The sequence below is a fragment of the Doryrhamphus excisus genome, chromosome 7 (genome assembly GCF_030265055.1).
Source record: "Doryrhamphus excisus isolate RoL2022-K1 chromosome 7, RoL_Dexc_1.0, whole genome shotgun sequence".
NCBI lineage: Eukaryota > Metazoa > Chordata > Actinopteri > Syngnathiformes > Syngnathidae > Doryrhamphus > Doryrhamphus excisus.
The window spans coordinates 8,197,138-8,212,040 of NC_080472.1; the positions used below are offsets into that span (position 1 = coordinate 8,197,138).

The following is a 14,903-nucleotide window of genomic DNA, read 5'->3' on the forward strand; positions in this document are numbered from 1 at the left end:
CCAACATTTATTTCCTTTTTTTACACATTAAACATGCATATCAATATGTTGAAATAGAACACTTCTATCGTCGTATTCTTGTAAATATGGCTTTACAAATTAAATAAAGAAAGAAATCTTTGACATAACACTCAGGTAGGTACAGTTTTTTGTTTTGACTATTCTGTTTGGACACGTCTCACTTGTCTCAGACAACCACTTCACTTGTTGTGCTTATACTCGTTGCAAAAGTGGGCCTTTGCTTTCGACTGTGCTTTTTTTCTCTGACGCTTGCGAATGTTCACAGTGTCCGTGTGAAAGGTAGGAAAGAGAGCGTGTCACTGAACGTCTGGAACAGCCATGGAAAGTCGGAGAAGTCACACAAATGTAAACACCCTTAAATTGTAAACAATTTAAAGCAGGCACTCTGCCCTCAGGGACCTTTGTTTGTGTTTTTTCTTTGTTAGAAAATGCAGGTGAACTATGGCTATATCAAACGTTGCGAGATTACTGCTGACATTCACATTACACAAGCACATCAACACATCATTGTCCAAATTTTACATACTGTACTTTAAAATAGATTTCCAATAAACTCTTCTATCTGCGTGCAAAAGAAAACAAAAACAAACACACCAACTCTTTCACAAAACCCGCACACACAATGTTCATCTGTCACATGATATACTATGAATATTTCATGTAAAGCTGGAGTAGTAAATATCAATGCATGTATGTTACCCCTCCCACCCCCCATATCTTTCCTTTCATTGCGCTGCTTTTAATTTTACATTTTATATAAAGTCATATCATAAAAATGTACAAACTTAAATAACTGTCTATACACAGAGGGGAGCCATCTTCCACAACGGAGTGTTGGGGTCACTTTGAAAACATAATCATAATCTCAGATTGTGAGAATAAAGTTGTACATTTATGAGAATGAAGTCGGGCATTTACCAGATAAAAAGTTTGACATTTATGACAAAAAAGTCTTATATTTACGAGTAAAAGTCTTACATACAAAGAAAAACAGTCTTAAATTTATGAGAAATGTACAAGAAAAAAGTTATAATATTACAAGAATAAGGTCTTAGTGTTGTAAATAGAAAATAATGATATAAATAATAAGTAGAAAATATTAAATAGAGAATAGGAAGGAAGGAAACTTTCCTGTTCCTTCAAACAAGCTTTTATTTATGGCGTGGCAGCAAAACAAAGAAGTTGAACTGGTTAGCATGTATAGCTAGCCCTCCTCACTTCCGCCTTCCAAACCCCGCCCCCTCCTCATGCCCAACGCTAGCAGTCACATAAGTACCTCCTTTTCATAGCTGTCTCAGGCAAGGCCTGTAACATAAGGTTTTGGGGGTTATTTTCTCTGAAATTTACGACTTTATTCTCGTAGATTTATGATGTTATTCTACTAATATTACATTTTTTTTCTCTGAAATGGATGACGTTATTCTCGTAGATTTACAACCTGATTCTCCTAACATTGCAAGATTTTTCCTGTAAATTTACAACTTTATTCTCATAGATTAACGACAGGATTTTCGTAATGTTACAATTTTTTTCTCTGAAATTTACGACTTTATTCTTCTAGCTTTACAACTTGATTGTCCTAACATTCTTGTTAATTTATGACTTTATTCTCGTAATATTACATGTTTTTTCTCATAAATATCCAACTTTTTTCTTGTAGATGTATTTCTCAATTTTTTTCTCATAAATGTTTGATTTCATAAATGCCTGTTATGACAGAGTAACAGGCATTGCCTGAGACAGCTATGAAAAGGGGGATCTTATGTGACCTTTGGAAACTTTTTTTCTCATAATATTACATTTTTTTTCTCATAAATGTCCAACTTTTTTATTGTAAAGTCATACATTTACGACTTTATTCTCAAAATCTCTGATTATAATCTGAGACAGCTATGAAAAGGGGGGACTTTTGTGACCTTTGGCCTTGGGCAAAGTTAATATTACGACATTTTTTTCACGCAAATTTAAGACTTCTTTTCTCAGAAATTTAGGCCTTTATTCTTGTAACTTTACGACTTTACTTTTGTTAATTTCTGACTTTTTAAATTGTAAATTTACGGCTTATTTTAATACTCCGTCTTGGGCAAATCTAACAGTACCACTTTTTTTCCTCATAATATTAAAAATATTTTTCTCATAAATGTAGGCTTTTATTCTTGTAACTTTCCGAGTAACAGTATGATTTTTTTTCTCATAATATTAAAAAAATTATCATAAATGTGACATTTGTTCTTGTAAATTTACAAGAATAAAGTCATACGTTTACTACTTTATTCTTGAAATTTTTGTAATACGCGAATCGTAATTTCTATAATTGGGCAAACCAGAAGGGAAGTGTAATGGTTGTAAACATTTGTGAAAGTGGACAGAAAAAAAACAAAGAAAGCATTCATCAAAGCGTAAAAACAAAGCGAAGGGGCTGCGTGTGGGCCTTCAGAAGCCAGGCACGTGGCAGTAGGCCTCCAAGGAGGCCAGCAGGATGTAAATGAACCACAGGGACAGGAAGAGGAAGAAGGTGAGGAGCTTGGCTGTCCGTGGGCCCCCGAGCTCTCCGCCCGAAACGCTGGGCCGGCGGCGGTAGAGCAGCACCAGCACGCACACCAGCGCCATGATGGTGAAGAGGGTGACAGAGAAGGCCAGAGAGCCGGGGTTGACCTTGAACATCTTGCCTTTGGTTTTCCAGTATACGGCGGCGATGGTCCACGCCACCCCGATGCCCAGGAAGACGTTGACGGCGTTGCTGCCCGTCACGTTGCCGATTGATGCATCGGCGTATTGGTCCTGGATGGCGGCCACTTTACTTGCAAACGTGTCTGAAGCACAAGAAGGAGGACAGGGAGGAATGAGCATATGTCCACTTACCATCTTCCAAGCGAAGGCAATCAACCAGAGCAATTTCTAACATAGAAAATAACGCCAATTCATACGTTCCATGATGGAGCTATATTAGCTATATTTGAAAACATATTTCAATCTGAAAGTCCAAGTTTTGATGTAGAATTTTTGTATAAAAACATATCCAGCTAGAAATCCCACAGGTTTTGCACGTTTATGTTGTTTGTTGCGGGTGGCACGGTGGTCTAGGGGTTAGCGCACAGACCTCACAGCTAGGAGACCAGGGTTCAATTCCACCCTCGGGCATCTCTGTGTGGAGTTTGCATGTTCTCCCCGTGCATGTGTGGGTTTTCTCCGGGTACTCCGGTTTCCTCCCACATTCCAAAAACATGCTAGGTTAATTGGCTACTCCAAAGTGTCCATAGGTATGAATGTGAGTGTGAATGGTTGTTTGTCTATGTGTGCCCTGTGACTGGCTGGCGACCAGTCTAGGGTGTACCCCGCCTTACGCCCGAAGACAGCTCCCCCACGACCCTCGTGAGGAAAAGCGGTAGAAAATGAATGAATGAATGAATGTTGTTTGTTGCGATTGGCGACTTATCCAGCTTCCTTGAACGCACCATCTAACTTTGTTCCACGCTGCACATATACTGTGGTTGTCCCTTTTTTCTTTCACCTCGTTTGGTCCTAAATGCTGATACTACTGTATGTGGGAATGTATAATATGAAGGTAACATTCCATGGCCTTATTGAGCGCTAACATGCATATTCATATTTATAAAGTCCAGGCTTATACTGGTGGATGGTGGGTCTGTATTCATTTAGTTTTACACAATATTTAATAAACGGGAATGGTAATGGTTTAATTTCATTTGAACATGCATCAGATTACAATTGAGTGCATCCCATAATCAGTTCACAGTTCCACATGTCCAAAAGGAGTAGGAAGAAGCAAAGCTTATTAAATCCTACCCCCTCCATCTGCCTTTCTAATATAATTTAAGTTTTTTTTTAAACTTTATTTTATAAACTATTAATTTTAATTAGGTAATTTTATTTTTTATTTTTATTTTTTTTGTCCCGTACCAAAGTAGGAGGTGATATGAGCATCCAATGCCATAATGGGTACCATAGTAAGTGTCAATATAGTGATATATATAGCACATCATGACTGGTTCAAGACTCTTCATCCTTGTATTTAGCAAACATCAACTGCTTGTATTGTTTCTTGAATTGGCTCATCGTTGTGCATTGTTTGAGGTCCTTACTCAATCCATTCCATAGTTTGATTCCACATACTGAAATGCTATGGCTAGCATAACGTAGTCCTAGCATAGTGTTTCAAATGTACTTCTTCCCTGAGATCATATTTCTCCTCTCTTGTAGAGAAGTATTGGATGACATTTTTGGCTAATTGCTTATTTTTAGCCTTATGCATTATTTTAGCTGTTTGAAGATGAACTATATCAGCAAGTTGAAGTATTTGTGATTTTAGAAATAAGGAGTTAGTATGTTCTCTGTAGGCGGCATTATGAATTATCCTTACTGACCTTTTTTGCAGTACATTTAGCAAGTGAAGATTGCTTTTATAGTTATTAGCCCATATTTCCACACAATAAGTAAGATATGGTAGAACCAGAGAGCAATAAAGAGTGTGGAGTGATTTCTGATTGAAATGACATGGGTATAATGTACGTATATTTTGTTGAAAATCTGTACCGGGGTCTAGCTAGCATGGTTGCTAATGTGCAACAATTGTTTTTGCTCTTGCATTGTTCGTGAGATGGGCTGTCAAACAGTTGCTAGCCTTGCAAGACCTTGTGATACATCTAAAGATTACGGCTGATTGTTATTGATCCCAGAGACTGCGACCAATGCAGTAATGGCTAACCATTGGTTTATCATTCACAAATTCACAAAGTCAGATGCAATCTGTAGCTGTAGCTTGTACAAAAAAGTCATCCAAACAACACAACACGTCGACAAACACAAGACACAAAGTAACACACCTACTGCACCACGTGGGCATACAAATAAATATCTACGCACAATACCCATGGCAAAAAAACAAAACACCCAGATATCCCTGCCACAAGGCATGCTGGGTAGCTTGTGGTACTCTTTCTCCCAACATTTTGCTGTGTTTGTCGCATTTTTGCTCGATTGCAAAACATGCTGAGGAGGTTTAAGTCTTGACAGCCCAATGTTTTATTGTTGATAGTTCATATTGTTGTTGCAGCTGGACTACCCAGCATACCTGGCGGGTATTTGGAAATAAGATATGCCTTTATTCGTCCCTCAGTGGGGAAATTTGTTTAGTGCTCAGTTGTTTATTACCCGCATAGTGGTAGTAGTAACAGTTGATCTATGTGATGGAAGGTAGGAACTGAACTTGAACTTGCTGTGGATGTGTTGTGTTTTCATTTTGTTGCACCGTGAGCAAGTATGTTGTTGTGTTTGATGACCGCCTATGCTGAAGACGCGATGTATAAGTGCATTATGGTGGTGCATTAAGTGGTTATTTGTCGCCCACAGACAGCTCTCTGGTTTGCATGTTGTTTTCACCTCTAAATGAAAAATATGTGAGTTTTTTTCAGTCATCAATCGTTAATGGCTGATCATATCAGGGTCTATGGCGCCCTCTAGTGGCAAGCGGCCGCTCAGGTGGCATATATGAATAAACAACTCAACCCATGACGAAAAATAAAATACCTCACCCAAATCATAGCTAAGATAGAAAGATTTCCATCATGTTGAAGACACTGCAGATGAGTATTGGAGGCCGTTTAGAACCAAACATATCAAACATCTGCACACACACACACTGATTTTGGGCACATATACCCCCCAAAAAGGGGCAAAACACATCAAAATCTGTACACACAAACACAATTCACACACACACACACTGATAATGGGTTCACACGGACCAACATTCACACAGGAGTAGTAGTTTTCTTGTCTGTTTAAACTTATTCAGCATGCGCGTGCGCGTGTGTATGTGTGGAAAAATAAACTCGGTGCGCCCGGAAGCTCAGTTAAGTGTCACCGGAAAACACCTGAAACTGAGTTGTGAGCATCAGAATAAAACACACTGACGCTAAACATGCTAAAACTCAAAATTAGCAAGTTTTTAAAAATGTGTTTTTATAGCAAAGCCTATAAAAATGTATAAAATTGAGAACATTATTTTGAAGCGAGAAAATCGGAAGTAGCTGTGGTGGTGTCTTACATTTTGTTTTTTTTACTTTCTTTATTAGGAAAATACAATTCTAAAAACAATTCATATGAAGAACAAGCTTAAGTGACATTTTTTCTATTGTTTTTATTTTGTTGTTCTTATTTTCAAGCAATATCCCTCGCACATCCCTTTCCTTGTTAATGACTTTTTCTTATTTATGTTGATATTGTTCTGTAGAATTGCACCTTTATGTTCCTGTAATTCTGCTTATACTGTTTTGTACAATTGAAGTTTGTAATAAAATATCTATTAAATTATGAATTATGAATTATCCTTACTGACCTTTTTTGCAGTGCATTTAGCCAGTGAAGATTGCTTTTATAGTTATTAGTTATTATAATAACTATAAGTTATTATAATAACTATAATAACTGCAATAACTGTAACAGTTATTATAATAACTATAATAACTGTAATAACTTTAAAAGCAATCTTCACTGGCTAAATGTACTGCAAAAAAGGTCAGTAAGGATAATTCATAATGCCGCCTACAGAGAACATACTAACTCCTTATTTCTAAAATCACAAATACTTCAACTTGCTGATATAGTTCATCTTCAAACAGCTAAAATAATGCATAAGGCTACAAATAAGCAATTAGCTAAAAATGTCATCCAATACTTCTCTACAAGAGAGGAGAAATATGATCTCAGGGAAGAAGTACATTTGAAACACTTCTATGCTAGGACTATGTTATGCTAGCCATAGCATTTCAGTATGTGGAATCAAACTATGGAATGGATTGAGTAAGGACCTCAAACAATGCACAACGATGAGCCAATTCAAGAAACAATACAAGCAGTTGATGTTTGCTAAATACAAGGATGAAGAGTCTTGAACCAGTCATGATGTGCTATATATATCACTATATTGACACTTACTATGGTACCCATTATGGCATTGGATGCTCATGTCACCTCCTACTTCGGTACATGAAAAAAGAAAAAGAACAACAAAAAAAACTTAAACTATATTAGGAAAGCAGGAAGTGAACAAATGTAACAGTTACTGATTGTAAAAGTACCAGATGGAGGGGTAGGATTTAATAAGCTTTGCTTCTTCCTACTCCTTTTGGACATGTGGAACTGTGAACTGATTATGGGATGCCCTCAATTGTAATCTGATGCATGTTCAAATGAAATAAAACCATTTACATTAAACCATTAAACCAATTACATTACCAAATTATATATATATTTTTTACATTTTTATAGGCTTTGCTATAAAAACTTCATACTTGAGAGACAAGTATTTTGCATACATTTATGATCCATAAAAACAAACCACCTCGCTTGCTTGGTAATTTTGAGTTTTAGCATGTTTAGCATGAGTGTATTTTATTCTGAAACTCACAACTCAGGTTCAGGTTCCAGTTACACTGAACTAGGCTTCCGGGTGCACCAAATGTATTTTTCCTCACACACACTCGCACGCTGAATAACCTAAGTTTAAACAGAGTGAGTGTTTATTTGTGTGTATGCGCCTGTTGTTGGTGCGTGTACCCATTATCAGTGTGTGTGTGGACAGATTTTTTTGATGTGTTTTGCCCTAAACGGCCTCCCATAGCTGAGCCAGCACTGTCAGCTCCACGACTTGTTAAGAAAGACAGCGAGGCAAAGGTCACACGGTTCTTCAGGAGCAGCTGCTCCTGCGGTGCCGACAAACATCACCGTTAACAGCAGCAGACACCCACCTGGGACGGACGTGCCCAGGGCCACGAACACCACAGCGGTGACCGAGTCCTTCAGCCCGACGGTGCACCCGAAATGAGAGGCCAGGTCGCCGGTCACAGCCGTCAGGATGCCAATTAAGGAGATGGAGACGAAGAAGCAGGCCCAGCCGTTCCAGTACTCAGTGGGCGGGACGAAAGCGAACAGCACTTTCCAGAAAACGGTCAGGAAGTGCATGATGTAGTCAAAGCAGGAGGGCAAACGCTCCTCGCCGCTCTCTTCCTCGTCGTCGTCGCCTGGAACGACACATTGGATATCATGCAACCGTGAATGGTGTTTAGAACTGCATCATGAATGCCTCTTTTTTCTATTGCGTCTCATTAGAATAGCGTATGATTCATTGGGGGGGGGCTGTATCATGGCCACAAGTGTGCTTTCTATTTATACACAAGCTTATGTCAACCGGAAAGAGAAAAACAATGAAAAAGATGATACATTCAATGTGTGCGTCATCTTTTAGCCCTGATGTTACGTCTAAAAGGTTCAAAAGCCAAATGAACGGCATTAAAAATATGTAAAAAGCGCAAACATGGCCATAAATACTTGATAGCCATTAATTGTGCAGGCGGGGAAAGTCTGGTCCGGTTCACTTTTTAATGATGGGGAGCATGCATTTTTTATGAACTGTCTGGCTTGGTTGGGGGGTCGGGGGGGGTGTAGAAATATATTTGTGTTTCAGGTGACAGTTTCTCCCAAAACAACAATGCTATCAGTGGCAATGAATGTACAGCATTTCCCATATATTCCTTTGGACCGCCACAAATACATTTGGCGCTGCCTGCTTGCCCTTGCTCATTGGCACATGATCATGGCACTGTCTGTGAATGGCGCTTGTCCTTCCAAGTCTGTGCAGTAGATGGCATCGTAACTCTTCTTGACACACCTCACGCGTGCCGTACTAGAATAAGAAGATGCAGCAGGAGGGATCAATGTTGCCAACTTTGTGATATTTACCAATATCATACTGTTTTGTGGTTGAATATGGCCAAATTGTACTTTTTTTTGCCTCAATGAAACATTTTCAAGCATAAAAATGTCTAAATGACGGACAATACACATCTAAGGCATTCAGAAGACGCATTCAAGATGTTGTGATATGAGGTGATATGAGGTGATATGCAGTGTTTGACACTGATCACTAGGACAATAACCACTGCAGGAATGATCATGGATGTGTGAGTCTTTAATATGTGTCCTATTAATGTTTCATTTTCTCTTTTTTTGGGTAGTAAGAGTGTAAAGATGACTATAGGGGTGTTATTTCATGTTATTTCAGAGGGCTCTAATGATATTAAAAACCGTGTTTAAATGTACACAGGTTTTGTATGCTAACTAGCACAATATTCAATTTATAAATAAAGACACCTACCTTTCCAAAACTCACTTTGGAAGCCCCCCCCCCCATATTTCTCTCCCACAGAGTCCGTAAAAATTCATCATTCATCATTCATGATCATTCATCAGTCTATATATTAGTTAGCCGCCTATTTCATGTTTTTATAGTTTTTATCATATTTAATTGTAATGATTTAATATGTATTTAAATTTAGGATTAAATATGAATTATACTTCATATTTATTAATTTATTCATATTATTATAGTAGTAATACAATACAAATAATTGATATGTTATTTAGAATTAGATAAATAATTAAAAACAATACAAATAATAATACAATAATATAATAATAATAATACAAATAAATTAATTAAATAATACAATATATTCTATATGATATTAATAAAATATGACAACATTAATAATTAATAATTGTTATAATAATTAATATTATTTAATACCAAATGCTATTAATACTAATAATGGAATCAATGTGAAATGTGATTTTTACTATTATTTCCTATCATTAATAATATGCAATGATATTTGTTAGTAATATTTATACAATAGGTTACTATTTTTGGTAATAATAATGTAATAATGATTATTAATAATATTAATAACAGACGGGTGGGACCGGTGCGTGCGTATCAGCTGACTGCCAGACCAAGATGTCGGGCGTGACCTTGCAGAGGTCATAGCAGAGCGAAGCGCTGAGACAACTCACCTGCACTGACAGTGACAGCGCTAACAAACTGTTCCCTCCAGCTGCTGCTCCCCACCACCAGAGCCAGGTTGGTCTTTTTAATCAGCTTGTCAACCGTGCTCTGCGGAGCAACACAAAAGCAGCAACATTAAAAACCTTCTATCACAGTTTGGAGCACAGTGAGTCACCAAGACCCATCCAAGGGAGCCCAGAACCAAGCGTCCCGCGGGGGAAAAGCCTCTTTGTCGGCATTATGTCGTCTTTCCACCAAAATAGAGTATTTGCGCGTGAAGCGTTACAGTGGTCCAACATGACACACTGAAAGAGGAGGAAATGGCTTCTGTGGATGGGAAACGGGAGCAAATGAAGGAGGAATTTGGGCTGATTGAGCCTGGAGATGATGCAGCACTAAAAGAAGGAACACAAGCAGGGGCTTAAAGACACGTTATAATAATAACATACGTTTACGTAATAACGTTATAATAACATTTCACTGCCTTGCCTTAGAAATAGTGCTGTGGACTCGCTTTGCTTTATCGCTGCCGGCAACTCTGGCAAACAGCCGGAGAACAAACGTCCTTAGCTGCAAGCACGCCCACTAACAAAACTCTGACAAAATACTGGCTGTTGCCACATTGTTGCTGGGCTTTAATGTTTGTTGTCCACTGGAATGAATGCTTATGGTGTTGCTACAGTGTTACTGCTAATCCCCGTGGGAACTCACTTTGCCTTCTTCTTGTTTTGCTCTGAAATGTCTTTCTAATTCATAACACTGTGGGTGTCCAAAGTGCGGCCCGGGGGCCCCAAATGGACACGGCTGTTTTTTGACTGGCCCGCGGAACTAAAAATAGGATTAAACAAGAAAACTTATAAAAGATAACAGTTGGAATCAAATGAGAAAAACTTTACGAGAATAAAGATGTAATAGTATGAGATTAAAAAAGGACATTAAAATAGTTTAAAATTGTAATATTATGAGAAACAAACAAAACTACAAATGAAATAAAATTAGCTTGATCTTAAGAAAGTAAAGTCAAAGTATTATGGGAATAAAATCATAATTATGAGAAGAACATTTACACAAAAAATTGGAAAATAACCCCCCCCTCCCTCAAAAAATGCAGAAATAAAAGAATTTTATGAGAAAAAACATTTTTAAGAGGAAAAAGTCATGTTCTAATGAGAAAAAAGTTGCAATTTTAGGAGAATAAATACTCATTCATTCATTTTCTACCGCTTATCCTCACGAGGGTCGCGGGGGTGCTGGAGCCTATCCCAACTGTCATCGGGCGGGAGGCGGGGTACACCCTGGTGTCCAGCCAATCACAGGGCACATATAGACAAACAACCATTCACACTCACATTCATACCTATGGACAATTTGGAGTAGCCAATTAACCTAGCATGTTTTTGGAATGTGGGAGGAAACCGGAGTACCCGGAGAAAACCCACGCATGCATGAGGAGAACATGCAAACTCCACACAGAGATGGCCGAGGGTGGAATCGAACTAAATATGATGAGGAAAAATAATACCAATAGCATCTAGTTGAAATCTAATAGTAAAAATGTGTTATTAAAAAAAGTCCAATATTAATAATAAACAGAACAAAGCAAAACAAAGTGAAACAGAAAAAGTTAGCAAATAACTTAATAGACTAGCGACAGAGCTAACCCCCGGTGCCTGTTTCCGTGTATTAGCAAGCTAAAAGGCTGCTAACAAGGAATGCTATAACCCAATATACTCATTTTGGGCCCTTTGCATCGAGTTGTGGACTCCTATAGAGCAGCTACACACAATAACCCACACAGAAAGCTTTCCGATACTTTCAGAATCTACATCTATCCCAGCTGGATTTCCTTAGATTGAATTTATCCCACCCACGACCCGCATCTCGCCCACTCCGCTGTGAATGGTCCCACTCAGCTTGTACTCAGGCACGCCCACATAAGAGGTGCGACTCACTGTGACGCCACAACATTAACAACATTTATAGATGAGAAAAATGGAAAAAGCATAACAGGTCCCTTTAAGAACCCAGTTGGACTTACAATAACCAGACAAAGCATGCAAACCAAGGCAACATTTTGCTACAAATTTGAACAAAAGACTAACCGTGACTCCATGTCATGTGACTCCATCTGTTCACCCATCATCTTACATTATTATGGTTTTGCGTTTAAGATACATGTGCGAGGCTCTAATCCAGGGGTCAGCAACCCACGGCTCCAGAGCCGCATGTGGCTCTTCAGCCTCTTTGTTGTGGCTCCCTTTGCATTCATTCATTCATTTTCTACCGCTTTTCCTCACAAGGGTCGCGGGGGTGCTGGAGCCTATCCCAGCTGTCTTTGGGCGAGAGGCGGGGTACACCCTGGACTGGTGGCCAGCCAATCACAGGGCACATATAGACAAACAACCATTCACACTCACATTCATACCTATGGACAATTTGGAGTGGCCAATTAACCTAGCATGTTTTTGGAATGTGGGAGGAAACCGGAGTACCCGGAGAAAACCCACGCATGCACAGGGAGAACATGCAAACTCCACACAGAGATGGCCGAGGGTGGGATTGAACTCGGGTCTCCTCGCTGTGAGGTCTGCGCACTAAACACTCGCCCGCCGTGCAGCCGCTTTGCAATGCTTGAAGATTTTTAAACACCCGAGTGGGGAAAATGCATGTCTTTGTAATCCAACTTTGTGTGAGACCATGAATGCATCCTGGCCGAGTTCTGACTGGTGATTGGATGAACAGACAGGATGCTATTCAGTTCTCTCTCACACAGGTAAACATGAAGGAAAATAAGTAATACTTTCCCAGAGCTATTTGACAATTCTAAAAAATAAATTTGAGATAATTTAAAAAAACTGCTGCATGGGAACCTGTTTGCGGCAGAGTAAACAAATCAAGTAAGTTCACACGTACATTTATGTAAGTTTATCTCCAATACTAGCAAGAGTACTCCAACTCGTCTTTTCTTATCTGAACTACTTTGATTCCCCCAAATTCCCTCCAATGTTGTTTTAAACATACTATGTTTGCGGCTCCAGGCTATTTTTCTTTAGTGGGCAAGGGGGTAAAATGGCTCTTTTCATAGTAAAGGTTGCCGACCCCTGCTCTAATCTAATCTTAGAAGGGAACATCAATTTCCTTGCAGATTTTGGCCATTCTCCGATGATGAAAGCGGGCATCTGGTGTATTCTACCTGCGTTTCCCATTCCGTCTATGCACTTCCATGATCCGATGTCCGTCATCTGTGTCAAAGCCAGGAGTGCACTCAGCTTAATGGGGGATGCCGGAGCCAATTGGCCCCCCAATTCATTCTCCACCCAGCTGTACTGTCTATTCCACACTCATCTACTCCATAGGCCTGGTCACAACAAAAGAAGGCCCAATGGTGCGGTGGTGCGTTCAGCTGGCAACCTGATTAATCACGATTAATCAATGTGAGGAGTCAGGATGTGTCAGGCTGTGTAAGGCAAGCGGTGGTTAGACTTGGTATTGACATGTACTTTGCCCCCTCGCTAAATGCCACATGGGAAGCCTTTTTTCAATACCTTTAACTGTATGGTGTCCAAGCCCCCCCCAGGAAATCATTTCACTGGAGGCTCCACTCCCCCCGTGTGGTTCTGCAGGGAAAAAGCAGCATAGAAAAGGGAGGACCGCTTGGTATATTTTTATTGAGTGAGCACCACCACCCTGTGGTCACTTGGAGTCCTGTGGACCAGTCCTTGGCCAAGTCCTGTATCAGTCAGCCCTATCGGGGGTGTCCAAACGTTTACCAGCGGGGACCACATCGTGAAAAATGAAAGGTAGGTATTTTATAGATATGCTAAGAAGTTCATTCATTAATACATCCATCCATTTTCTATACCGCTTATCCTCACCAGGGTCATGGGGGTGCTGGAGCCTATCCCAGCGAGAGGCGGGGTACACCCTGGACTGGTGGCCAGCCAATCACAGGGCACATATAGACAAACAACCATTCACACTCACATTCATACCTATGGACAATTTAGAGTGGCTAATTAACCTAGAATGTTTTTGGAATGTGGGAGGAAACCGAAGTACCCGGAGAAAACCCACGCATGCACGGGGAGAACATGCAAACTCCACACAGAGATGACCAAACATGCTAAGAAGTTTGATATATATATTTCAGGAAAAAATGGCACATAGGTGAAAAAGTGTATTATTATTATTATTATTATTATTATCAACTTTGCTAATATTAGATCCTTTCCTCCTTTTTTTGTAAAATATAACTTTTTGGTTTAATATTTTGACTTTATTCTCATAAAATATCATTTTTTTCCATTTTGTATATTAAAATTACATAAAAAAATTCTTGTAAATATTTTGTCATAATTATGACTTTGTGTCCATAATATCTGGATTTTATTCTCTTGGCTTTTTCCAAAACATAATTTTCCAAAAAATGCTAAGAAGTTATATATATATATATTTCAAGAAATAAATGGCTCATAGGTGAAAAGGTGTATTATTATTATTATCAACTTTGCTCTTTGCCCACAGAAAATTTTCCAAATATTTTCTTCTGAAATAATATTTAGGATTTTTCTTTTGACTTTAGTCCCACAATATTACAGCTATTCTCCCTTTTAATATGACTATTTTGGCTTAATATTTTGACTTTATTCTCATGAAATTACAGCTGTTTTCTTTTTCATTTCATCTTTTTAAAAAGAAATTATTTAATTTCAATTTTTTGTGCACTTTATTCTCGTAATATTAGAACTTTTCCTCCTTTTTTTTCTCCTAAAATATAACGATTTGGCTTTATTCTCGTAAGATTTCAGCTTTTTTTTTCATTTTGGATTTTAAAATTACATTTAAAAATGTAGTTTGGAATTTCTTGTAAATATTTTGTCATAATTATGATTTTATGTCCATAATATTTGTACTTTATTCTCTTGGCTTTTTCCAAAGCCTAATTTTCCAAAAATGACAACTTTATTTTATTTCTCCTAATAAGCTATATTAAAAAATAAAAATAATTTTACTATTA

General features: G+C 38.5%; 1 protein-coding gene across 1 annotated transcript in view; it reads right to left on the reverse strand.

The window, feature by feature from the left end:
• Positions 1-14,903, reverse strand: part of slc8a4a (solute carrier family 8 member 4a) — a 41,601-nt gene continuing 26,698 nt past the window's right edge. Inside the window, exons 7-9 of the mRNA XM_058077810.1 lie at positions 9,895-9,994; positions 7,791-8,063; positions 1-2,834 (exon numbers count right to left, since the gene is read on the reverse strand). Of these exons, the coding sequence (XP_057933793.1) occupies positions 2,455-2,834; positions 7,791-8,063; positions 9,895-9,994 (753 nt within the window). The 3' untranslated portion in view covers positions 1-2,454. The remainder of the gene's footprint in view (positions 2,835-7,790; positions 8,064-9,894; positions 9,995-14,903) is intronic.